The 26,055-nt window shown below is 45.3% G+C and overlaps 1 protein-coding gene across 2 annotated transcripts in view; it reads left to right on the forward strand.

Moving 5' to 3' along the window:
- LOC147889739 (vacuolar acid trehalase) overlaps window positions 1–17,918 on the forward strand; it is a 106,132-nt gene extending 88,214 nt beyond the window's left edge. For both annotated transcript variants that reach the window (XM_087391731.1, XM_087391733.1), the window contains 2 exons: window positions 16,901–16,998; window positions 17,156–17,918. In XM_087391731.1, the coding sequence (XP_087247857.1) occupies window positions 16,901–16,998; window positions 17,156–17,176 (119 nt within the window). In that variant the 3' untranslated portion in view covers window positions 17,177–17,918. The remainder of the gene's footprint in view (window positions 1–16,900; window positions 16,999–17,155) is intronic.
- The last annotated feature ends 8,137 nt before the right edge of the window (window positions 17,919–26,055 follow it).

A 26,055-nucleotide genomic window follows, 5' to 3' on the forward strand; every position in this document is an offset into this window, starting at 1 on the left:
TCTTGGAAGCATGGCATAGTCAAACTTGTGCCCAAAAAACATCTGTGTGACCATATGTCAGTTTGGAGGCCTATTACTTTGATGCGTGTAGTTTACAAACTCATTACCAAAATGATTGTGCATAGGCTTCACAGGATACTGGATGCGGGACTTCATCCTCATCAGTATGGATTTGTGGCGCGAAGACAAATCCATGACAATATTTCCAATGCCTTGACTAATATGCTAAGTATTCGCATCAAGATGTCCTTATATTGCAGGTGGATATTGCTAAGGCATTTGATACTGTTTAATGGGGTTTTATCTCTCAAATCATGACAAAGTTGGGCTTTGGTCCCAAGATAGCAAATGCAGTTTACTGGCTTTATTCTTACTCTACTTCTCAGTGCATTCTTGGGAGTCATCTGTCTCGGTCATGGACATTAGGTCGATTAGTTAGACAGGGCTGCCCTCTTAGTGCTCTCTTCTATGCCATTGCGACCCATCCCCTTTTGATGTATCTTGATCATCTTACAAACACAGCTTACAAACACAGGACAGATGACTGGTCTTAAAATCCCTGGGGCTGCATCTTTTTTGGCACAAGCATATGCTGATGATTCCTTCTTTATGCCACAGAAATCTCCCCGGGAAGTTCACATGCTTATGACCACTCTTTCGTTGTATGGCTTGGCAGCGGGATTGCATGTCAATTTTGACAAATCTAAATTACTTTCCCTGAAACAATGTGATTGGCATTCTATTCTTTGGCCAGGTCAGGTGGTGCATTCCAAAGATGTAGTAAGGCATTTGGGATATCCCATAGGATGGCATATCACCAGGAAGCAGCAGCTAAAATGGATCTTCGAAAGACTTCAACATAAACTGGAATACTGAAAGATTTCTACTTGGCCTCTTCATGTCAGGCTCAGAATAGTACAGTCCATTGTAATGTCCTATGTCCAGTTCTATTTGCCTTTGCTGCATTGGTCCTCCAGGTATATTTCAGCCTTTATGTCTCAAGCTATGGAGATGTTATGGAGGACAAAAACTGCTATGAAAGCATTGAGACTGATGAAGATGGAAATGGTGTGCTCTCCTAGGATGCATGGTGGACTTAATGTCCTCAATATAAGATATCATGTGCTTGCAAGGAAGGCGACTATGCTGCATACTTTTTTCCGACAACAACAGCCATGGACTTGTATGCTAGCATCCATGTGTGTCAACATGAGGACTTGTACTTATGGTCATTGGACTACTGATCATTGGGAGGTTGTCATTGGCAGATTTGTAGGGAAGATACCTGGCTGTCCTTTCTCTATTGCTCTGATACTTGACTGGAAACAAGTACTTTCTAAGGTCAAATGGGCTCCTGATAATTGCTCTGGAACAAACTCAATGAGGAAAGAAAGTATTCATTGGAGTGCCATCTTTGACATTCTGCTCGCTCTTTAGGAACCTGTTCGGGCATACAATCTCATGAAATTGGGAATTAGATATATACATGATGTGGTAGATGATCAGGGATATGTCTTATCTTTTCCTCAGGCCACTGCTTCCTATGCATTGGGAATGCATCATAGGTCTATATGGAAGAAAATTGCTCTGTAAGCCTGTCAGTGTCAGCCACAGGAGAAACAGGTAGAAAAGGATGTATTCATCTTCCTACCTTAACCTCCATCAAAGCCTATAGGTTTCTTCAGCCTGCTCCATGGATTCAGCAATATGCTAATTCTCTGTGGCATATAAGGAAGCCCCTCTCATGGTGGCGGAAGAATCTCAGGATGTTATGGAAGTGTAAAATGCCATTGAAACAAAGACTTTTTCTTTGGAGATGTATGACGAGTACATTGTTAGTGAGGGTCACGCTTGCTAAACGTCGCATTGCACCATCCGCATGTTTAAGATGTCAGGCTCCTTCAGAGACTGTTATTCATTTGCTTTGGCACTGCCCGTGTACTAAGATCCCCCTCAGGAGAATTTCAGATTATCTTCGGATCCGTTTCCCGAGTCACAGATTTGGGAAACATTTTTGGCTCTTTGGTAGATTTATGAAGTCTTTGTCTCAATACTCACTATTTCTCTCTTGGGTGCGATATTGGGCTCTTTGGACAATCTGGAGTGAGCATAATTTGGCATACTTGGGTCGGCAGATTCACAAGTCGTATGAATCTTTTCGAGCCTCATTGCGGCAATCCTTATATGATGCCTGCCATGAGGGTGATATGGATGCTTCTTGCATAGAGCTTTTCTTTTTATGTTTCTGATCTTTGGGATACTCTCCATTTCGGAGACCTCCCATCATGTAAATTTATGATCATATAAATATATGCACTGGATATTACCAAAAAAAAAAGTGAGTGTGCCATTCCTTCCGAGCTTCTCAACGGCAATCATTCTTTGATTGCCTACATGCATGGGATCTGAGTTATCCTGCCTTTTTGTCCTATAATGAGATCTTTTGATGTTGTAACTACTTGTCCCATCCTTTGTGGGGGAAAGTTTAACAGTTTCTTGTAGTATAATACAAATGGCTTTCACCAAAAAAGTAAGCGTGAGTACGATGCGTGTGTGTGTGGGCAGACGGCGCTTCCCTTCCCTCCCCTGTCTGCAGAATCATGCAAGAACTGATAGGTAGGGGTTTTTGGGTGTCCGGAATGCAATGGGACAGACGGTTTTGGAAACCGTGGTCTCAATCACTGGGTCCAACACACGGGTTGAAAAACGTTTTTTGAAACAGAGCTGTTTGTAAACTCCTCCGGAGTGCGAATGATGAGCAACATAGAAGTTTTAGGACCTCTTGAGTCCACCGGAACTGACAGATCTGCAAATGGTTGCTCCAAACTTGAGTTCCAACACCTGGGAAAATAACGCAGAAACTGACACAGTGAGTCAGAAATCCAATGAAATGATCCCAGATTCAAGAATGAAGGTGTTTCCAAGCTCTTGAAGTGAAGTGGACACCAAAAGCAAGCAATAGTTGCCTCTACAAGTCAATACGGAGTCTCTGTCATCGAACGGAACAGGGAAAAGCTCAAAAAACGACTTTTTCTTTGGAAACACTTAACAGGCTCTCAAAACCACTTCGCAAAACCAAAGTAACTTTTCCAAAGGTTCCTCCAAGATCTCTGCACACTCGGATGCAAGTAAAGTCACCCATAAAGCTTCCCACAGAGCTTCTCCTTCCTCCCACAGAGCTGCTGAGCTTCCAAGCATTCACGCATGCTCAGCTAGATCACCCGAGCTCTGATACCAGTTGAGAGTGCTCTCAACGGAAGCAAGAACGAAAGAGGGAGAGAGAGAAACAGAGAGCCACAAGTTTTAGTGGGTGCAAAACCACCCTTTCCAGCTCCTTTGGAGGTTTCAGCCACCTGAGCCTCTCCCGAATCACACAGCCTCATGCTTGCTCTTTTGGTTGTCACCTGCTGTACGGGAGCTCCTGAGGCTCATTTTCACTGTGTGCAGGTTGTCTAGGATCTCTGTTGCTGTCCTCAACCAGTCGCATGGCTGCTTCTCTCTTTTTTGCTCTTGCCGACAGGGGCTGTGAGTGCGGGTGTGTGCGTGTATATTTTTTTACTTGTTTTATTTGCACATCTGGTGGCCCTTCCTCTCTGCTAGTGGGACTGTTTATACGTGTAGGTTCCCTGGTTCACCGAGGGATCAATACCTTCCCTTTTCTGCCTGTTCATAACTTCCTGGCCAAAAACCCTGTTTATCAAACTTCTTTTGCTCTCCCTAAACCCTGGTTCTCTAAGCCCTTTTTGCTGTCCTTAAATTCTGGTCTTTTACGTTCTCTTTGCTGCCCATAATGCCATGGTTTTTTGCTGAGTGCTGGGTGAATTTACTGGTTCAAATGGATACAGTTCAATACAAAACGGGTGACCTCAAGCATCGCCAAGTTTTGGTTGCAGATGGCCCGGAACAGTGCCTCAATCCTGAGCTGCAACCTTTTGCAGATACCTTGCTGGAAGGTTTTACTGAAATCAATCAAGCATGGGGTGATGAACCCGTGCCAGAGTTTTGTGTTTCTATTCTTGGCCAAGTTTCATATTCCCAAGTTACGGCTTCGCTCAGAAAGTTGTTGTGTTGTTCTTCTGGAAAGGATGCGGCTGATGGATGAAATCTCTTCCGAAAGGGTGCTATGTTGCAGGCTGCTACAAGGCAGCCAGGGGATCTTTATAGATGCTCAATATAACCAACTGTTGTTGGAGAAATCCCTGTTGTTTTTTGGGAATCAATTGGTACATGTATGTCCCTGGATACCTACTTAGGATTACCAGAGTCTTATATGGCACGAATGCCCTGTCTTGGTGGAAGTGGTGAATTTAACATTCTATTGTAGGCCAGCTTTGCCATACTTAGTAGAGGCATTGGGAAAAGTGGTTTGTCCTCTATGCTCTCCTGGCAATGCTAATAGTTTCTGTGTGTTAGGGGATACTGATAGATCCACTCCAACACATGTGGCTTTGCAGGTGGATATGCCAGGTTTGCCTTCTTAGCAGGCTTTTTAAAAGTTGAAATTGGATAATTTTGTAGGAGCATGCTTTTAGTATGGATGCCTTCTTAAACCTTCCAAGGAGGGAGATAAAATTACAACTTGTGAGAAGACTTCTTCTTCTGATTGGCGGTAGCCTAAGAAGTCATTCAGTCCGAGGCCTACTGTCAGCAAAAGATGGACAGAGTTTGCTTCCACTTCTAAGGAGACTCTTGTAGCTGATGGGTTTGGGCTTGGCATGCTTTGGCCTGTGGTTGTTCCTGTGGATCCACAGTTTTATCAGACAATCCCGCCTCTTCTATGCCTAGTTCGAATGATGAACAAGGGGATGCTTATGATGGGTATGCTAGCTCACCATAGTCTGGTGCAGCCATGCAGGTTGAAACGTGATGTTGCAGTCCACATATGCTTGATTCTAGATATGTATATACCACTCAAATGCTTTATATGATGTTCAGGGCCTCTGTAATATAAGTAAATGGAAGCCGGTTTGGGATTACATGATCACTCAAAAGCCACATATTGTATGTTTGCAAGAACATAATTAGCACGGGTTACTTTGCAGCATTTTATAGATTGTATGCTGGTAATTCGTCTTTTTCAGGGGCTTCTATGCTGATTCATCATGATTTACAGCCGTAGAAGGAATTTGATTACTCACATAGTCGCTACCTCATTGTCAAATGGATCATAAAGGGGGATATTTATGAATTTTCCTCGATCTATGCCTCGCATACCTCTGCGATTCAGGCTAAATGTGGCGTTTTGGCTAATTATCCCTGGAGAGGAAATGTGTTTGTATGTGGGGAGTTCAACTGTTCCTCTACCACCAATGATAGTAGTACTCATCATTCTCACATGCTGCGGGCCTGCCTGGAGACATAAGTCTGATACTTTGCATGCTTGTGATTTATGGCAACATCTTATGCCTAATACTATTGGGTACACATTTCAACATAATGCTTTCAAGCAGTATTGGGCTTGATTAGATCGATGGTACATGCATCATGCCGGGCAATTTGATGACTTTACTTCTAAAACGGCATTGGATTATACTTTGTGTCTATCAACTCACTTTCCTGTTTATATGACTTTGCATTTTGGCTTTCCAATGCATGACGTGCAGCTGTCCTACAAAAGGCTCTTATTGGTTAATAATTCTTATTCAAAGCATCATGCCTTTTAAGTTCTGGTCAAGGGTCTTATTTGCTTGCATTGCACGCTTCAGCAAATGCGGACTGGGCATTTTCTCTTTGGATATGCAAGATTTAATTAAATTTTTTGGCAAATGCTATCTGGGTGATCATCTGCAAGTATAGGCATATCGACACCTCCGGTCCCCTTCTGCTTCTAGTGTTGTGGAGGAGTATAAAGTGAACCAGGGAAGCCTACGTCGCCCTGTGGGGCAAGATCCATACTGCTGAATGCGAAGAAATATGTGATGACCTGGAATGCTGCATCGAGCTATAGTGGGGATGCCCCAAACTCAGCCAAAACTATCTTATGTAGAACAGAAGGCTTAATGCGGATCATCAGTGAAAGGATGAGAAACTGAAGCCTCTCAAGTCGAGCCCACTCCGTCTCTAAATAGATTAGGTTCCAACAAGGGCTGCCATACATACTTGCGGGTCGAACCTAAGAGTCGAAGACAAGAGACTCGGTCTCAGGGTCCTGGAAATGAGAGTGAAAGCACTATTGCTCGACTCTGGCCTGCGAGCGTACCCCTTGCTCAGTTGAGCCTGTAGTGCTAGTCGCATCGTAAAGATCAGGCCGGAGAACAGGACCCCCACGTAGGTGTACGATGAAACTACCTCCAGTGGTGACCAATCCAAGGTAAACTGCTCTCTATGCATGGCTGCCCACGATGTGTTGAAGGTCATAACCTTGGTTTTATCACGGTTGACCTTGAAGTCATGTCTCACAGAAATTATGTAGTGCATCTAGGTGTTGCTAGAATCCCTCTGTTGAGGAAGATAGTTGGACCATATCATTTTGCATATAGAAGGATCTTGGCTAGAGAACAACCAGTCCCCCCTAGGGTGCCGATAAAGGTCTCAAGCTCATCGATGTAGAGGCCGGACAAGGTCAGTGGTGACAAAGAACAACCTTGTTTGACCCCAATGGTGCTCATGATCTCCTTTGTCCACCCTGCACCAGTCCAAACCCTCCCTGAAAGAAAGAATTAAAGAAATTTATTAGAGTCTTCGGAAGACCGATGGGTCTATGAGACTGAAAGAAAACCTGATACAAATCACAGTAAGGGTGGAGCTACTAAAACGAGCATCATCACCTGTGCTGAATCCTAAGTGTGATCATACATAATCAAATACATCTGGGTATGACAATGAAAAGAAAAAATACTGGAGCGGAGCGGAATCCTCCGTATGTCATGTCGCCCTAGCTAGTGCATAGTCGGTGATGGGACGCTGGTCTCCTAGAGGAGGCTCAACACCGTGAGAGGTGGTGGTCTAGTGGACCATGTGGTGTTGGGAAAGATTTGGAGGGCAGCCTCGTGGAGTGTGCAACTAATCAGGGCAGCACGGTCCTCTATGAGTGGTATGTGATCGATGTAGGTTAGGAGTCTATTTAGGCATCCAGAGTAGGCAGGGGAGAGGCTGTGATCAAAGTGTATGTCATGGTAGGTGTCGTGCTTCCTATGTGGTGTGGCTAAGCGTGGGGTGGCGATAGTGAAGAATAGGTATGTGTGATCAGCTTCTGGAGGGAGTGGTGCTATGGTGAAGTCGGTGATACATGAGGTGAAGGTAGGGGATCCCATGATGTAATCTACTACACTAGTGTCCCCCCCGTGTGGGAAGCAAGTAAAACCATTTGAGGAGGGCCATAGGTCAAGCCCGTTGTAGATGATGAGATCATGCATCCTACCCAAATCAAGGAGCGCATGTCCATATGGTGTAGCAAGCCCGTGTCGGTCCGATGAGATCCTGGTCATACCTGCTCCATCTAGGTCCATGTGTGGTAGCATGATAGAGTCATCTCGGAAGTCCAGGAGTGGTACCTGGCGCGTGCTTGTCCTGGCGTTAAAGTCCCCAACAAGGAGAACTTCTCTGCGGGCTGAAAGGTCTGGGATATCTTGATGTAAGGGTGCATATGGCGATGTCTCACCCTCCTCTCGTGCCACTCTGGCGAAGTGGGATGTGTCTAGCGGGAAGTAGCATATTGCTATGAAAAGGTCACGAGTGGCTGTGCGTCGGATCCGGATCCACATGAATCAGGAGTGTGCATCCTTCCTCTCAATGGAGATGGCTTCAGCGAGGGAACACTTGTACAATACTGCGATCCTTCTTGATCCTCAAACTCCTCCTGTATCCCTCGTCTCATCCCTGAAGGCTGACTCCCATGTGTAGCCACTGACTATCGGTAGTGGACGCTCTAGGCTCTGGTGTGTCTCTGTGTAAAAGACTATGTCTCATCTTGTGTAAGATTCTGAGAAGTTCCCTGGGTCTGACCATAAGGTACCATTACAGTTCCAAATGGTGCAAGCTAGGGTCTTGGAAACCTGAGTCTCATAGGCCCCGTCCCCCTAGGGGATATGGGTAGGAGCTCGGCGGGTGCCGGTCAACAACCTACCATCTTGGACCACGGTCCATTTTCCCTGCTTGCTAGCAACATCCGGCTGTTGGAGAAGAACCTATTGCTCCTCAATCTGTAGTGTTGTCAAATCCTCATCCATGGACAGGGTGGGATGCTCTTGTAGAGCGGCTCGATGTCAGAGTGTCGCTAGTTGAGCATGTGAATCTGTGAAGCGAATGACTAGGGGCTGCTCTCGGTTAGGATCTCTCCCAACACGCCATGCTCCCTCTATGCGATGATAGGGGACCCCCATGGTGGTGGTCACAAAGGTGATCGCCTCCTCCATGGGTGTCGTAGTGGTGCTGGTGCTGTCTTGCGTGATCCCTCGTATCCGGATGTTGAGGGCCTTCGAAGCCCTCTGTTGCTGCTCCTGTATGGCGGCTGAAACGGTTGCCTTTGCGGGCTCCCGTTTCGCCGCATCCACCCACCTAGTCGTCTCTGCTATAGCCGACTATATTGTGGCTATCTGTGCCTCCATCTCTGTGACTGGGGTCCCTCCAGGTGCTGCTCTCAGGGTCCCGAGCTCCTCTCGAAGCTGTGTGATATTGTGTCTTAGCCTGGATAAGGGTGCCTTGCTCGTGTATAATGTGGGCCTGCTCTTGGGTGTATCGGGCCTGCTCCTGAGTGTAATGTGTCAGCTGTGCCTAACAGGCCCGGATGCTATGTATCTCAGCCAATAGGGAGTCCCAAGCATCTGGTGGGGACCTAAGATATCCTGGTCCAGGTGGGAATTGGATCTCGGGAGGGGTTGGAATGAAGGTGGGCTGCTGAGGTTGTACTGGGGGTGGGGACAGCGTGATCTGGGCAGGGGAGTGGTATATAGGAGTAGCGAGGCCGACGAGGTGATGAAGGGTGGCTGATTGAGAGGTAGAGGGGATATGAGGAAAAAGTACGGTGGAGCCGTGGCCGGTTGGGCTAGTGGTGGGGCTACTAGAGAGGAGACATGTGATGATGATGCAGGAGAGGGGGAGGAGAGAGGTGGCATAGATGATGAGGCGGATGATGGTGGTGAGATAGTGGTGGTAACCGTAGAGGTCCAGGATGTGGTGAGTGGCATGGGCTTCTAGTGGGTCCCTTTCTTCAGGGCCGCGGTGCTCTCCACTGTCAAATCGCTCCAGTTGCTATGTTTGTTGAAGTCCTCCAAGCTGAGTTGCTTTTGTGTTTTCCCTTTGTCACCGTTCCCCTTCCCCATCTCCTCGCGTCCGTGAATTTGGACCGAAGGGTCTCCTGCCTAGTCCCATGTCCTCCTCATCCCCCTTTGCCATTCATTATGGGGGGGGGCAATAGTGGGCAAAGGAGGGGTTGCAGGAGGGTGGAGCTGCAAGTGGAGGGGGCAAAAACAGGAGTAGCTTGGGAGGGGCAGCGAGTGGGCCGGAGGGGCAGGGCAGAGAGGCGGAGGGGCAGGGCAGAGTGGAGAGGCTACAGGAGAGGCTAGTGGTGGGGAGCGGAGAGGCTAGCGAGAGGGCGAGTGGAGAGGCTAGCGGGAGAGGCTAGTGGGAGGGAGCGGAGAGTCAGAGCGAGAGGGCAGAGAGGCAGAGCGAGAGGGTGGAGAGGCTAGCGTTAGGGAGCGGAGAGGCTAGTGGCCTAGCGAGTGTAGAGGGGCAGGGTGGAGAGGCTAGCGGGGCAGGGTGGAGAGGGAGTTGCCATGGACGGAGGAGCTACAACAGCGGAGCGAGGAGCTGCGGCGGGCGGCGGGCGGCGGGCAGCAAAGGCGGATGAGCAGGGGCGGAGCAGTAGTAGAGGCGAAGGAGCAGGAGTAGGCAGAGGACGGAGTCGAGGCGGAGCAGAGGGAGAAGCTGTAGCGGGCAGGGGCGGAGCAGAGGAGGGAGCAGCCAAATGGGGGCGGCTGAGGCGCAGCCAGTAGGGCAGATGGAGGCGCAGCGAAATGGGGGGGCTGCTGCATGTGGAGGTGCAGCCAGACGGGCTGCGGATGGAGGAGCTCCAGACGGGATGGCGAGCAAGAGCTGAGGAGGTGTGAGCAGGGCGGAGGGAAGGTGCGAGTAGGGTGGAGGGGAGAGAGTCGAGGAGGTGCGAACAGGGCAGAGGGGGGGGGAGAGAGAGAGAGAGAGAGAGAGAGAGAGAGAATGTTTATTATAGTCTACGGCTCTCATAAAGTTCCATGACTGATGAGGAGAGAGAGAGAGAGAGAGAGAGAGAGAGAGAGAGAGAGAGAGCTAAGGCCCTTTGTTGAGTACTATACTAAACTAAGCTCAAAACTCAAAGCTTAAAGATCAAAGCTAAAACTCAATCGCAAAGTCAAAATACATAACTAGGTGCCATGGTGGCTGTCCTGTGAGCTGCAAAAATATATGATATATGGTGTTTGCCCGACCGTCTCTCGTTGTGGTGGGGGGCACATCTCTGTGCTCTCTATATTCGGTGGACCATATGGAGAGTGATGCCCTGCTCAGGCGACCTCCTGCAATGCCTTCATGGACTTCACTCAAGATTGGCATGATCTCATGAGGCATTACACATCTTCTTAAAACCTGGTCCTTGCCCATCTTGTACAGTTGTCTTACAATGAGTTGATAGGGTGCAGCTTTCAAAATTAGTTTTCTGGCATCTATTGCTTTCATTTCAGGGGGTGGTCTACCTGCTATTAAGTACCCAATGATATCTCCACACCAATCTGGAACAGCATTTGTCTAAAATACTGTGGCATCTGGCAAGTCATCTTCTACTCCAGTGGCTTCTTCTCCCGACTTGACACGAGACATGTGATCGGCAATGTAGTGTTGGGCACCTTTGCGAACCACTATTTTTAAGTTGAATTCTTAAAGCAAGAGAAGCCATCTGGTTATTCTTCTTGTTGTATACGGACAGTTCACAAGATAAAGCAATGCTTGATGGTCTTTTCCGAGTAGAGATGTGATTGGCCGAGCGTCCATCGTGCATACTCAGGTGAGTTTGACGAGTGAGTCAGAGGGAGAGTACGCACCCCTGGAGACTTGTCGGATTGGGTCGAGAGCACAATAGTAGTGAAGCAAGGATGCCCCCTCTCACCAATACCATTTTTGCTCTATATTGATGAGGTTATGACTTTCATTGACAGCCTAGGAGGTGAGGGATCGTTGCTTGCCGGTCTGATGATGCAAATACTATTTTATGCAAATGACATAGTACTATCCTCATTAGAAGCAGACTTACAAAGACACCTAGATGCCCTAGAGGTGTTTTGTAAAGAGGGAGACTTGACAGTCAACCTTGGCAAAACCATCTGAGGACAGTCTTTGTAGGGCCAATCTTCACGATGACCAACGTAGCCAAGGCACGATTTACATGAGAACAAGAAACTCTAGCTCGACTAGAGCGGCAGTGCTTTCATGCACATTTCGAGGACCTTCCCAACACACACACCCCCCCCCCAATCAATCCATGAGTGAAGGGATGGCTATTTGATATAGTATTGAGACCGATAGCCATGTACATAATACCCTTTTGGGGGACTGACCTATCACCGACTCGGTGGTGGCGTTTCGAGGGGCTGCAAGTGATTATCGGATCCAGGATTATTGTGTGTGGCGGTGTTTCGAGAGGCTAGGTGGCAATGTTTCGAGAGGTTGCAGTTGCTTATGGGATCCAGAATGATCCAGAGTAAGCCCTCAGTACACCAGACCATACAGGCAAATTTTACCATGACATCACTCTAGGTTGATGCCATCTTCCAAACGGTCACTTATCTTCACAAGGTCTGGAACCAAGTGGTCTACTTTCGATTGGTTGGGGTGGAATCCTAACTGGGATCATGACCCCCTATGTCTTTGCGCATTTGCTGATTTTTGGCTCAAGAATGGTGCCATACGACTCGGCCATTAGGCTGTTTACCATGATTTTGAGGTAGTTTTTTGCCATTTTACTGTCTCATCTTGAGAGAGAGAGAGAGAGAGAGAGAGCTGCAAGGGGCCTCACGGGCCTGGCCTATGAGACAAAGTACAAGCCAAAAAGTAACTCATACAAGCCACAGAGGGCTGAAGCAAAGGGTTCACTAAGACCCTTGCTGAAGGCTAAAGTGCTAAACTAGTGAACCAAGTGTCCAAGGTAACCTAGTGGCTCTTTGATGAGATGTGAGGAGCTCTCGTATGTGTGTCTGTCGAGTTTTCTCTCGACATGGGGGAGGGTGTGGTCTTGATCTGTGCATCCGGTGGGTCATCTTTGAGGAGGGTTGAGATAGACCGAACCTTGACCGTGTGTGCTCTGGTCCCTCTCTGTGTCACACGTGGGGTGTGTGTCCCTCAGCTGGTAGCATCGTGGTGGACACTTCACTGCTAATCCATGATGCTCTCATCTCATCAAGCTCCTCTCCTCAGTCTCACCGGCAGTTGATTCAGATGCTTAGAAGTCTATAACAAAAGTCTGTGATCTGTAGATCTTGGTGACCTGTGGCATCAGTCTCTGCTGCTCTTTGGTCTCTCGCATCAATGTGTCTCTTTGTCGTCGCATCTCAATCAGAGAGAGTCCAACACAAACCTGATCGTGAAAATGGATCAGCGGTGTAAGTGGACCAAAGTCATGCCCCTCTTGAAAGAGGCAGTGATATCGTCCTCGGATCTCATAATAGACTGGGCAGACACATAGAAAATGCTCCTCTGTCTCGATCTCCTCCATCTAGCATAGTGTGCAAGTCCTCTGCTCTCTAGGTATGCCTGCAGCTCTCCTTGCCTCAATCCGCAGCTGATGCGATGAGACTCGCAACTGACCGATGGCGACCTTCAGTGCATGTGAGACTCTCCTGTCCTCGAGATACTGAGGTTTGATGACAAGACCGTGCTCTGAGATCCTCAGGAAGTGGTCATGGTAGAACTGGATCTTGGTTGGAGAACTTTTCTCCCCCCCAAGCCCTAGATATATGGAGCTGCAGGAGGTCCAACCATATGATACGGTTTATCTCATCTCGTGGGATCATATCGGGTGGTGCATCCAGATTGTATTGAAAGGGGGGAAGTCTATCCATCTGAATGTCGTGACTACCAAACCACGTGGATATCCGTGCATACCATGCCATATCAACACTGCTCTCTGCTAGTCGCCTGGAGGACTCTAATGCTAACCTCAGTAATCTCCACTGGGGTAAGGCTCAGACTCTGTGGAGGAACGTCATTGTCTGAAAGATGGCATCAACCTGGAGAGGGGTGATGGCAAACTTTGCTTGTAAAATCTGATGGGGGACTGAGGGTTGATGGAGATGATAGTAATGTGGAAGTTGATGTAGAGGCTGAGGTGGCATTTGGAGCTGTTTGCTTGTTGGTCCCTTTTTGTGTAGCGGTGCTATCAATCTGTAGGCCACACTTCTGTTTCTACGATTGTTCATATCCTCAAGCGTGAGTTTCTTGGTCGTCCTTGGCCTTTCGGTGGGAGGGGTTTCAATGGAGTGACCTAGGTGGGCTAGGCCCGGTTATGGGCTGCTGCCCACAACATGAAGGGTGTGGGGCAGCACCATGGCAGCGGCCTGGAGTAGCCAAGTGGGTGCGAGGAGGAGGTAGACGAGGCTGTTGGTGTGCTGAAGGGGAACTGCCCAGTAGTTAAAGAGAGGTCCAAGAGTGAAGAAAAGCAGCAGCCAGATTGAATTTGCTCTCTTTTTTTGGGTGTGTGGGAGAGGATGTGGCAGAGGCTGATGTGGCAGGTGGTGTGGCAGTTGCTGATGTGGCAGATGCAAACATGGCAAATGATGTGGTAGTTGTTGATGTGGCAGTTGCTGCTGACGTGGTAGATGGCGCGTGGCACACAGGTTGCTATAGCTTGAGGCTAGGACGGCGGGCGACAGTGGCGTCAATGGGTAGTGAGAAGCGCAGGGATGGTGGGCAAGAAGCGCAGGGATGGCGGGTAGAACTGTCACCTCTTGCTATTGAATTTGTCGCAGCAGTAGGGCCTCTTTGTGTCACTACATCTCGATAGAGACCAACACATACCTGGTCATGAAAGTGAATCTGCCGAGAGTGGCCCAAAAGAACGGTGCCCCTCCTAAAAGAACCAGTGGTACCATCCTCGGATCTCATAGTAAACCTACGCTGGTACATAGGAAATGCTCCTCTGTCTGCACCTCCACCAGCTTGCATAACCTTATATCCGCTACTCTCTAGGCATGCGTGTGGTTCTCCCTGCGTCAATCCTCTGCTTGGATGAGACTTGCATTTGTCTGATGGCAATCCTCAATGTGTGTGAGACTCGTCTGTCCTCCAAATACTGGGGTCTGATAATCACTCCATCTTCTGATACTCTTAGGAAGCAATTTCGGTAATCTTGGTGGGAAACTCCTGGTCCCCTCAAAGTCTGTGATGCACAGAATAGAGTAGATCTAACCGTATGATAGGGTTGACCTCATTTGTAGAATCATGGGATCGACAGCATCTAAGTTGTACTAGACAGGGGGTAAGGCGGTCCATTTGAATATCTTGACCTGTAAACCATCTGGATATGTGTGCATACCAAGCCGTGCCAATCCCTCTCTTCGCTAGTCGTCTCGATGACTCCAAGCTGTAGGCCTGCCACCGCTGAAGAGGATATGAGGACTATGTCATCTATATACAACAGTATTTGTATCTTAAAATCAGCAAGCAAGGATCCCTCACCTCCGAGGCGATCAAAGTTGTGATCTCATCAATGTAGAGCCCAAATAGTGCCAGTGAGAGGGGGCATCCTTGCTTCACTCCGATTGTACTCTCAATCCAGTCTAACAGGCCTCCAGGACTGCACACTTTCCCTCTGACTGACTCGTAGAAACTCATCAATCCCAAAATCATAACTCTTGGGATCTGCATTTGGGACAGAGAGAGATGTATTAATGTTTTCGAGAGGCCTCACGGGCCTATTAGACAAGGCACAAGTAGGAAAAGTAACTCATACAAGCCACTATGGGCTGAGGCAAAGTGCTTGCCAAGGCCCTTGCTAAGTGCTATACTAAGAAACTCAAAACTACTATTCAAATACAAATGCCGGTGCCATAGTGGCTCTTTGGTGGGATGTGAAGAAATTGTTTATCTTCCTCTGTAGGGTCATTTCACGCTGCGGTGGGGGCCGTGTTCTTTGTGATATCTGTATTTGATGAGCCACATGGAGAGTGACAGTTGGACTGTGCCAGTATCCTCTGAGTAATGCTGAGATGGGCTGAACCTCCATTGCACATGCTCTGGTCAACCTCTACACTTCATGTGGTCACTGTGTCTGTGGGTCCGCATCTCCGTGTTGTCTCTTCCCACTTTGCCCTCGTATTACAAAGCTCATCCACTTTGTCTTGGGGCTGACTCAAATGCATAGAAGCCTGTGACATGTCTCTATGCTAGGTCTATCTCAGTCTTCTGTGTGACTGTCACCACTGTTTGAGCTATCTCAGTAGGGTCTCTCTATGTTGCCGCCATCTCAATCAGATACAAGCCGACACAAACCTGGTCATGAAAGTGGATCAACCGAGAGAGTGGACCAAAGCCCTGCCCTGTTGAAAGAGACAATGGTATCGTCCACGGATCTCATAATAGACTGGTTAAGTACATAGGAAGTGCTCCTTTGTCTCCACCACCTGTAGTGTGTGCATAGTCTGCAGATCCGTTGGTCTCTGGGTGTGCCTTAACACACACAGGAATCCACTCGTGTTATCTGTTTTCCTATCCAAAATCTACAATGATTCTTACATATGCTTTCAGATTTCTTCATTCTAGGTACCAATTTGTTGTGTAGACAAAAAAGATTAGAGGGTAAGAGGCTGCAGATTATCCATATCAAACTTCATAGTGTGCTCACATTTCTTGCATAAGAGCAATAGCATTATCCTCCACCAGTGCTCATGAGTAGCTTGCAATCCTATCTTCTCAATTTGTGTATTTCCAGTGGCCAGTTTCACACTTTAGGTCATGAGAACTTTCTTGATTCCTGTTCTTCCAACAACGGCCAGTTTCAACTTCCAGGATATGAGGACCGACTCTATCCTACATATAATTTATATGTTACACATGGAGATTACATCTTGTGCCTTGTAGTTCATAGACAATCATGGTCTTAAACTCCCTTCTATAAACAACATTTTCTCTTGGGTTCAGCCGATAGTTAAATGATTGTGTCCTTACTAACTCCATTGCTAGCATCACTCTTCTTGGGTTATCCTCTAACCATTTAGACCTCTCTTTGTGCGATCTTTGTCTGGCATTGCCTCTAGAGCATTTTGGTAGCCTATACGAGTTCATCTTTGCGAATGTAGTGAGTAAATAATTCCTTTTGTAGAAAGAAAGGACTGACTCAATTGTTTTCCATGTTTCTTATGTGAGGCCAAAGTCCCCATGCTTGGCAACCTACAAAACAACCGGTTTCATGAAGGAGTAAACAAGGACTTGCTCATTTTCTGATTCCATACACGTGTGTCTTGCTGCAGTTATTTTGCATCTTAAAATCGCCTCCTATCCTCCTAGACTCTTCTCCACACAAGCATTCCATTTGTCTTTCTCTGTGACTTCCAGGGCTAAGAATTTGTACGACAGTATATCTACATGTCTTCTCTCAACAATATAGGTCCTTGTCCTTCTTTCTAGTTCCTATGATTCTCTCTCTGGTCTTGTACAGGTTCACCTCCATACATTGTTGCTTCCCATGAGCATACCTGTAGTTTCTCTAATTCCGATGATTAGTCTCATCATTTCAGGCGTATATATTGTCAATGCACAAGCATAGTAATTTCTGCATGCACTTTTCATGTGGTCTCCATCACGGTGATTTGGCACAGAAATGCTTCCTCTGATATAAGCAATAGTCTTTCAAGTGTGTTTTTGGACTCCGAGCAGAGTTGGAGACTACTCTATTTGCAGCTTTGGTGTCCAACTGACTAGTGTGTTTCTGGTCTTTAAGCAGAGTTGGAGCCTACCGTGTTTGCAGCTTTGGTGCCTAACAATGCTCAGAAAACTGTAGAAGAACTGATGGAGGAAATTATGGGGGACCATGAGCGGCTGGTACGTCTGCCTTTCCTGATTAGACACTTCAGATGCTACAAGCTAAAATTTAACAATCAATCATGGAATTTTCTTTATATGTATGTCTTGCTTTTTAGTTTGGTGGATAAGATGTCATAATTGTCTTCATTTAAAATTTGTGTCTGTTTTGTTCCAGACACAAAGGTCTGATCTTTGAACGCACTGACCTTCAATGAAACAAGGGGCTGTCTATTGGGGTGGTTGTGCATTCAGCTAGAAGTATGTTGTGTCATCAACTTGAATATTGTATATATAGCCAAGTCAGTTGTGCCGTTGCCTATTTTGAATTTTGTATATACAAAATGTAATGAGAGCTAAAGATTTGCAAAGGCTGTGGACCTCACCAGAATTATTACAATGTGGGTTAGAGTTTTGTAAGTTTTGCGAATATTAAGGTGCATGAGTCAAGTGAGCTGAGAGCCTGCTAAGATGAACCGACTCCTGAGCGTAGAACATTGAACAAAGGATAGAAGAAAATTGAAGGTGTTGGGCATTGGAAATGCAGGTCACGAGTCATCTAGTTCATAAAGTCTTGATTATGGGTTGGGAATTCGAGCGTTAAGGCTCCAGGAGTAAAAGCAAGACATTTATGTGCTGCCGCATGCTAGAGCTCAAGGATGTTGTAGTGACCTGCATCCATTAAGGAAGGTACAAAGAGGTGTCCAGTGCAGGGATTGACATATGGAAGGTATTCTATGCATTATGCATACATGACATCTGTGATGAAGCATTGTAGAGCCTACTTGTTCTGACGAGGCTAGTGGAAAAGAAGTTTGTGACAAGGCTATGGATGGGAAAATGGATGCATGGATACATAATGATACATGGGAGGATTTGGTTGAGTTACCAAATGGCAATATTATTATTGGCTGTAAATGGGCTTATACGGTGAAATGCAAGTCGGGTGGTACATTTGAAAGACATAAGGTAAAGCTGGTTCACAAAAGGTTATGCACAAACTCATGGGCTAGTTATGATGAGACATTTAGTCCAGTGGCTAGATGGCTACTGTGAGGTCTGTGATTTCATTGGCTGCATCTAAAGCACCAAATGGATGTGAAAGATGCATTCTCAAATGGAGAGTTTCCAAAAGAAATGTTTTAGGGAATAGCCATAGGGGTAAGTTCATCTAGACTTTACCATACATATATGTAGGTTGAAGAAGGCATTGTATGCTTTAAAGAAAGCACCCGCGATTGAAGTGATGGTGTCAGCAAGTATCTCATAAGCATAGGCTTTCATATTGGGAATTTAGATTCTTCACTATGTGGGAATGACATCAATGAAGTGAAAGCATCATTGAGTAGTTAATTTGACATGAAAGATGCAAGAAGCAACCCATAGTGGAATTATCTAGAACTAGGCATAGTATAAAGGTGTTGCCATCACTACATGTGAAGTGGTTTGGTTGTAGAAACTACTTGATGATTTGGAACAACATCATGGAGGAAGGATTGTCATCATAGTGACAATCTAAGTAGTATTCAGCTTGTCAGTTTCTGGTATATCATGTGAGAATCAAACACATAGAGGTCCATTATCATTTCAAGGGACAGAAGATTTTTAATGGATGGGTTGATTTGGCATATGTGAGGACTGAAGAACAGGTTGCCGACATCCGCAGAAAGTCACTTAGGAAGGAGAAGTTTGAGAACTTCATAGATAGACTTGGAGTCCTAGAGATGGATATGATGAACTTGAGGGGGAGTGTTGGGATACAAAGTCCATCGATGTAGTGTCAGGATGATACTTTCGTGGTGTGCATGCATGAAAAGTAGGTAAGTGGATTTGCCGATCACAATTTTTGTGGGGCTCAACAGTGAAATGAAATTAAATTCTTGGATCTTTGAACAGGCTAACATGCAGTGGAACAACCTACCTTGGCATTTGTGGAGTGATGAAGTTAATCCCAAAGGAAGAAGATTAGCAATTTCTCAAGTACTGGAGGTCTCCTATCATGCGAAGTTGCAACTATAAAATTGTTGCCAAAACATTCTTGTTAAAATTAAAAAGAGAATATGAAACTTGGGATAAGAGAATAGAATGGATTTATCAATGGGAGACACCTGTTTGGGGCCATCATCAATATGTGGGAAGGAGTAAAGTAAATAAAATACTGTATACATAATTATTAATATGTAAAGTCTATCATATATGAACTGTGTGTGTGTGCACATGCCCGCGTGCACAATCACAGGCATGCACAGACTATGGTGCATGGTGACACATATGCATACTAAAATTTCAAAAACACATGCATATTGTGCTCACACAAGCACATATACTATACTAAAAACAAAAAATGATGCCCCCTCCTTTAAAAAAAAAGCAATGTAGAAATTTCCATGAAATCGTTAGAAGTGCCACGTTTCACATTTGTCATAGAAGTTGTGTTGCAGAGGCATTTCTACGAGAAGCATATCATCGTGCTTCAATGCAACAGAACACGTTTCTCTGTCACGATATGGGATTGGAAATTCAGTTTCAAAATCTCATATCCTTACTATATATTTCAAATGCCAGAATTTTTGTTAATGAGGAATTGCTAGAAGCGTTTGCCTTACCATTTGTGAGGATAACTTGATTTTTCCGTTGCTATTTGCTATTGAAGCGCACTCCTTAGGTTGGCTCATTCATCACGAAGCAAGCTTCAATAGTCTTAGGGGCATCAAGTTAGTGAACAAGGGACACATGATGATTCACAACTCATAGGTCGTACCAATGTCACTCCTCAAAATTCTCACTAGATTGATCAAATTTCCTTGGTGTTTGATCCTGTCGAGGACATCTGGACGACTTCACTTTTCATCAGATTTCCTGGACTTTCTCAGGTGTACCATTGACTTTTGCATTCCATTGGAGTTGCCTTTGGGAGGGCTATCGAGATCCCCACTCTCCCTGGGATTCCTTCAACAGTAGAGGCGGACAGGTTCGATGGGGTATCGCGTGTCAGAAGACATAGTACGAAGAGCGTCTCACAGCTTGTTGACTTAGGCGGAGTTCTTCAGACACATCTAGATATCGTCTTGCAGGTTGCCACCGATTTCTATGCCTCCCTTCTTACAACAGATCCTGACACTCAGGCCACAGAGAATGTTAGAGTGGTTATTTGGCGACATACCTAGGTTGGTGACAGGGAATATGACTGTCTTACTTGATGCATCCTTCACCAATGTAGAGTTCAGGACTGCTCTCTCTTCCCTTCACAAGGACAAGTGTCTTGGTTCAGTTGGACTTACCCTCTTATTTTTTATTACTTTTTGGGATCAGATTGGGGATCAAATTACTTCAGCCCTTCAGGGTGTTTGGGACTCGAGTGAGATGCTAGACTCACTTACGGAGAGCCTTATTCATTTGATTCCGAAAGGGGATTGCAAGAATTGAGTGTCTCAATGGAGACCGATTACCTTCTTGGGTACCTTGTATAAAATCTTAGCTAAAGCTAACAGTCTTAGTCTGCAGTCCTTTCTCCCATATCTTATCCATGATATGCAGATGAGATTTGTGCATGGCAGGAGCATCTTTGACAACATCTTCTCATTTTTTGAGACTTCGGATTGGGTTATGCATAATGCCATAGGTTGGCCATTCTACTCTTGAACTTTGAGAAAGCTTATGACATGGTAGATTGGGGCTTTCTAGAGGGCACACTTACTCGCTTTGGTTTCTCAGATGCATGGATCAGAGGGGTGTCAACTCTCTATAGATCATTCTACAGCTAGGTTCTTGTTGGTGGAGTCAGGGAGAACAAATTTGAGATTACCAGATCAGTTCGTCAGGGATGTTCCTTAGTTTCCTTTTTGTTCTTATTTGTGACTGAAGTTTTTAGCTATTACATTAGAGCTCAAGATGGTATTGTAGGGTTCAGGCTTCCTTTGAGGTAGGAGGAGAAGCTTTTAGACAGTGAGCTGGTAGATGATACAGTTGTTTTTTGGATTTCACTCCACAAACACTGACTTCATTCAGGACAGTGTTGTATTTGTTTTGCATTACAGCAGGTGCACACAGTAATTGGAACAAATCCAATGGCTTTTGGATTAGTGATGAGGATACTCCAGATTGGGTGAATGACATAGGGTTCACTTGGATTGAGAGGGGTGTTTTCGTCAGATATCTGGGATGTCTAGTTGGGGTGGGCATCTCATCGGCACAGTAGTTGTCTCCTGTGCTGGAGAGTATCAAGAGGAAACTCATCTTTTGGAGTTCTGCCAGACTTGACCTTGCATCTAGAGGTGTGGTCATGAACCAGGTATTATTAGACACCGTCTGGTTCATTTGTTCATGTTGGTGCGGTTCTAGAGGTTGTATCGCTCAGCTCATAGACCTATCAGGAAATTCCTATGGAGCGGTTTAGATGGCACCTCAAATGTTGTAGCCAGGGTGGCTTGGGAGACCCTTATTCTCCCCACAGGTCTCAATATTATTGACCCAAACTTGCAGTGTATAGCCTTGCTTTGTAAGTTCGTAGTACGTGGATTGATGCCTAGACATGAGCCTTGGAAAGACTTTTTCTCACGCAGCATTCATTTTTATACTCCTTATTGGGGAGATTTGATGGGCAACATCAGATAGATCTCTACTTCAGCCCATCTCAAATCTCCCCCTTTCCTTTCATGGTTGCTCATCTGAAAGCTTGGGGCTACTTGAGAAACACTCTTCGCAGAGTTCTACCCACCTCTTGTGAAGAAATTCATAGGCAGTCAGTAATGTGGAATGACTTCATTTTGGATGACCATGGCAGGCCACTTGGAGTGTCACATTATATGCAATGGTCTAGATGGGAAAGGGGACTTGCTTCTATACTAGGTGTTCGTCTGGGCGTAGCAGGATACCATGGCTAGCACTGTCCTCTTCTATGGCACTTGCAGCAGGGGGAGACCAGAGGTGCTGGTATGCACGCACAGAGAGATGGTTTGAGGGACTAGGGCTCCACATGGACAGACTACCTCCATTCCAGTACAGCATGGATGCTCCGTTCTCTCCCCTTCTATCACACGAGGTCAGCCAGGTTATCCGTGAGGATCTACTACAGCTACACACATTCTGAACTTGGTTAGGCCCGAGTGATCTTCTAGTGAAGGTGGGCTTATACAAAGATCACTTCTTACATATCACAACGGAGAGTTTCATTGATTTACCAGGATACATGCAGATTCACCTACCCCACTCGCTGAGGGTCTCTCTTGGGCAGCAGTTTCAGGTCTCTTCACACAGACTTCGGATCGAGCGGATCGAGCGTGACAGAGCAGAAAGAAAAAGAAAGAAAGTTTATTAAAGTCTTCGGAAGACCAGTTAACCAGTGAGAGTCACATATGCACACTATGTGACATGCATGAGGTTGAGACAGAGGAGCATTTCATCTTCAGGTGTCCTGTTTACTATGAGATCCGAGGTAGTTCCTATTGTCTCTTCGAAGATAGTTATGGGGTTTTAACCCGTTTCCTCTCCTACCCAGACCAACGGTGTTTGGCTGGGATACTTCGAGCATGGAAACAAGAGCAAACTTCTTCCTCGACTGATACCTGTCAGAGCTCTATCACGGAGTTCTTTCAGCGAGATCACATAGATCCCCACGAGACAAGACCTCAACATGACCATGACCTAGATCCTGTGACCCGACAACTCAGATAGAGGGTTGACACAGAAATCATACTTGGGAACATTCCCTCCTTGTTTCGAGTCGGAGCCCGATCGACGGGGGTCACAATGACCTTGGTTAGACGCAGAGCTATGACCAAGAGACGTACTAAGACTGCACCCTTGAGGGACAGACATCGTTCTATTGCTAACCTCATGCCTCCACTGCCTCATCCATCCTGATGTCTTGCTAATGTTCATGATGATGATGATGATTATGATTATGATGATGGTGATGATGATGCTAATAGTCGACGATCGACATGACTATGTTTTTCTATGTTGTACTTAGGATTTAGTACTGCGATTTTACATTTTTTGCATTCTGCATTGGTGTGGATGCTCGTTTAGTAGCTCCACTACCATAGCTCATTGTATCAAGTTTTTTCACAGTCTCATAGACCCATCGGTCTTTCGAAGACTTTAATAAACTTTTTCTTTCTTTATTTCCTTCTGCTTCTTCCACAAGATTAGCTGAAAATTTTCTTCTTTGCATAGTACTCTTTTTCAAAGTGTCCAAGCTTTCACAAAAGTTACACTTCATCTTGCTCTTGCTGGTAGATCCCTTGAAGTTGTCTTTGACCAAATATGTCCCATTTTCTTTGTAGTCATTCCTCTGTTTGATCTTCATTTCGTCTTCCAAGAGGGATGCATGTAGTTTCACCAAACTGACCTTTGGTAGATTGGTGAGGGTAGTTGCAATTGTCATATTCATCAGGTAGACTTTTAAGCAAGATAGCAATTATAATGTCATCATTAAAATTAAACTTGATGCTGGCTAGTTGAGTCAATATGCTTTTCATATAGTTTAAATGTGAAAAGATTAATTCTCCTCTATCGAACTTTATTTCAAAGACCTTAATGAGCAAACTATACTTGGAACACTTCCCCTGTGCTCCAAAGACAATTTTAAGGTGACTCCATGCAGCATGTGCAATGTCACAACCATCACTATGATGAATATAGGAATCACTCAATCCAAGTGCAATTATAGCCAGTGACTTTTCATCCATAGGTACCCATAAAGCCTCTCCTAGTAGTTGGTTTCTTCTTTTTTCAATTAGCAATATTGCAGATCTCCTTCTCATGACTTCTCTTTTCAATTAGCAATATTGCAGATCTCCTTCTTCATGAGAATAAACTTGAGTTTGATCTACCATGTGTGAAATCCCTCTCCCTCAAACTTATCTATATTTGTTTTGGAGGCCATAGGGAAGGTCTTACCAATACTGGCAGTGTCTAATCTATATGGTCATTTACCAGTGAAGATCTAATAGGAAGCCTAAGCAAAATGCTGCGTCACATCAACCGGGGTAGCACTAGCAAGTTGTGCTATTTTCTCCTCAAGAAGACTGGTTTTTTACTCATTTCTCCCTACCTAGTGAAAAACGATCTCAGACTTCAATAGCAGACTCCTTATAGGGTCGCCTACCTTCAACTAAGAGCAATTAGAAAGATCTCACGTGCTGAGGGAGAACTCACAGAAACTTTGTCGATCTAACATCTTGTCGGCACATGTAGAAGACGTGAACATTTCAAAATTCCTCCTAGCCAAAGGTTCACCCAGTCATGTAGATGCTTGAGCTCAAAGAGCGTGGACAAGCTTAGGCAAATTATATGGGAAGAGAGGAAAGAAAACCTTTATTTTGGAAGAAGATGAGAACATGGCACTGAAGGCATGAAATAGCACATGGCACATGATGACATGGTACATGATGAAATAGCAAGGAAGGCATGAAATGAATTAGTAATAAAGTAAAAAATGCACGCTTATTCAAGAGTAGAGGAGCCCTTATAAGGGCAACTGATACAATACATGTGCCCGAGGGAGAGCATCTCCAGATCCACAAATTACTCCACTGATCTCTTAATCACGCCCATGAATCTCTCAATCACACCTATTAGAACCACCTAACCTGGTCAAACTAACCACCATGTGTTGCCCAAACCTTGTACCCCTTGGTACACCCCACCCCATTACATCAATTTGTCCATCTTATAATTAAGGGTATGCAAAATACTGATAGTGATTCCAAAGATGAATATAGCTATCATATTGACTATGTAGATTGAGATCCATGGTACTTTGATAGGACATCAGGAACGGTTTATTGAGATCAAACAATTAGAAACATCCAAGAATACTATCTACATGAATAATCAAATTTACATGAAACACGTAATCCTTATGAATGAGTTTACGGGAAAGGAAGGATTGGTAAATTATGTAATCTATGTTCCTAAACTCAATGAGAATCTTTTGTCTATTGCACAAATGACAAAACATAACTATACATCATTTTTAAAGAATATGAATGTATAATCTATGATAAAGTCAGAGAAAATCAACAAAGATGCTTATTTAGAATGCTAGCTTGAATATCAAACTTGAATGCCACGTCATCTAAATATAACCACTTTCTACAGTATGGCCCAAGAGATATGGATAAGTCAATGAGAAATTAGAATATGATCACTGGCTCTTCTTTTTTTTCAAGAAAATTACTTCATTAAGTATGAATGAAAACCATGAGAGCAAGCTCAAATGCGGAAGTACATCATGCAATGCATGAAGGGGAAAAACAACTCAAAAGGAGTTAATAAAAAACCAAGGCAAAGGCTGAAAATGCCACCTCAACCCTAAGAGAGACTCAGAGAAGAAAGGAGATCCTCCCCAAACTCTGAAAAAGTAACTCTCTTGGCAGTGGCTGCTCTGGATGATCCCTGCATGCTTGTCCATATGGATATTAGAGTGTTTGTTGTGTCAGTTCAAATACTCGCCATAGCCTAGGAAGGGTGAACCTAGATATCCTCCATCGCCTCTGTACACCTGGCTCTCCAAGTATGCCAAGCTGCAATGCTAGCAGAATCTTCCAAGATGTGTCTACTGAGACATGAGCAGCTCTGTGGGAGTGAAGGGAACACCTTGGAGGGAACAAGACTCCACCGAGTGTGGCCATACAATGAGAGCTAGATCTGGATCATATCCCTCGAAAAACACCCAAGGATCACTAAGAGATAACCAAGCTACTTAAGCCCACGTCATATAGCAAGGTGTTGTATGAAAGATATTGAGAATCCTAGCAACATCTTTCCAAATTGTCCTCGCCTGTATGCACTCCCAAAGGCAATGATGTACTGACTCAACTGCAATGTGAAAACGAGGACAAGTAGGGTCAACCTAGATCTTCACAAGTTCACCGCAATCCCGCTTTGAATAGAAAGCCAAAAGGAAAGAGTGATATTTCTATTTTTGAGGGATTTCCAGAGCTACGCCAAATGTTTTTCCGCACAATTGCAAAAATCTAAAAACTATCCCAATGAGGCGCTTTGGAGGGCCTCCAACCACTACTGTTGAGCTGAAATCTTTGGGCATTTCTAACTGTATAGCAAAAGAAG

This window comes from Dipteris shenzhenensis, chromosome 20 (assembly GCF_047967505.1).
Source record: "Dipteris shenzhenensis isolate YYH24624 ecotype China chromosome 20, Dip_SZ_1.0, whole genome shotgun sequence".
NCBI classification, from domain to species: Eukaryota; Viridiplantae; Streptophyta; class Polypodiopsida; order Gleicheniales; family Dipteridaceae; genus Dipteris; species Dipteris shenzhenensis.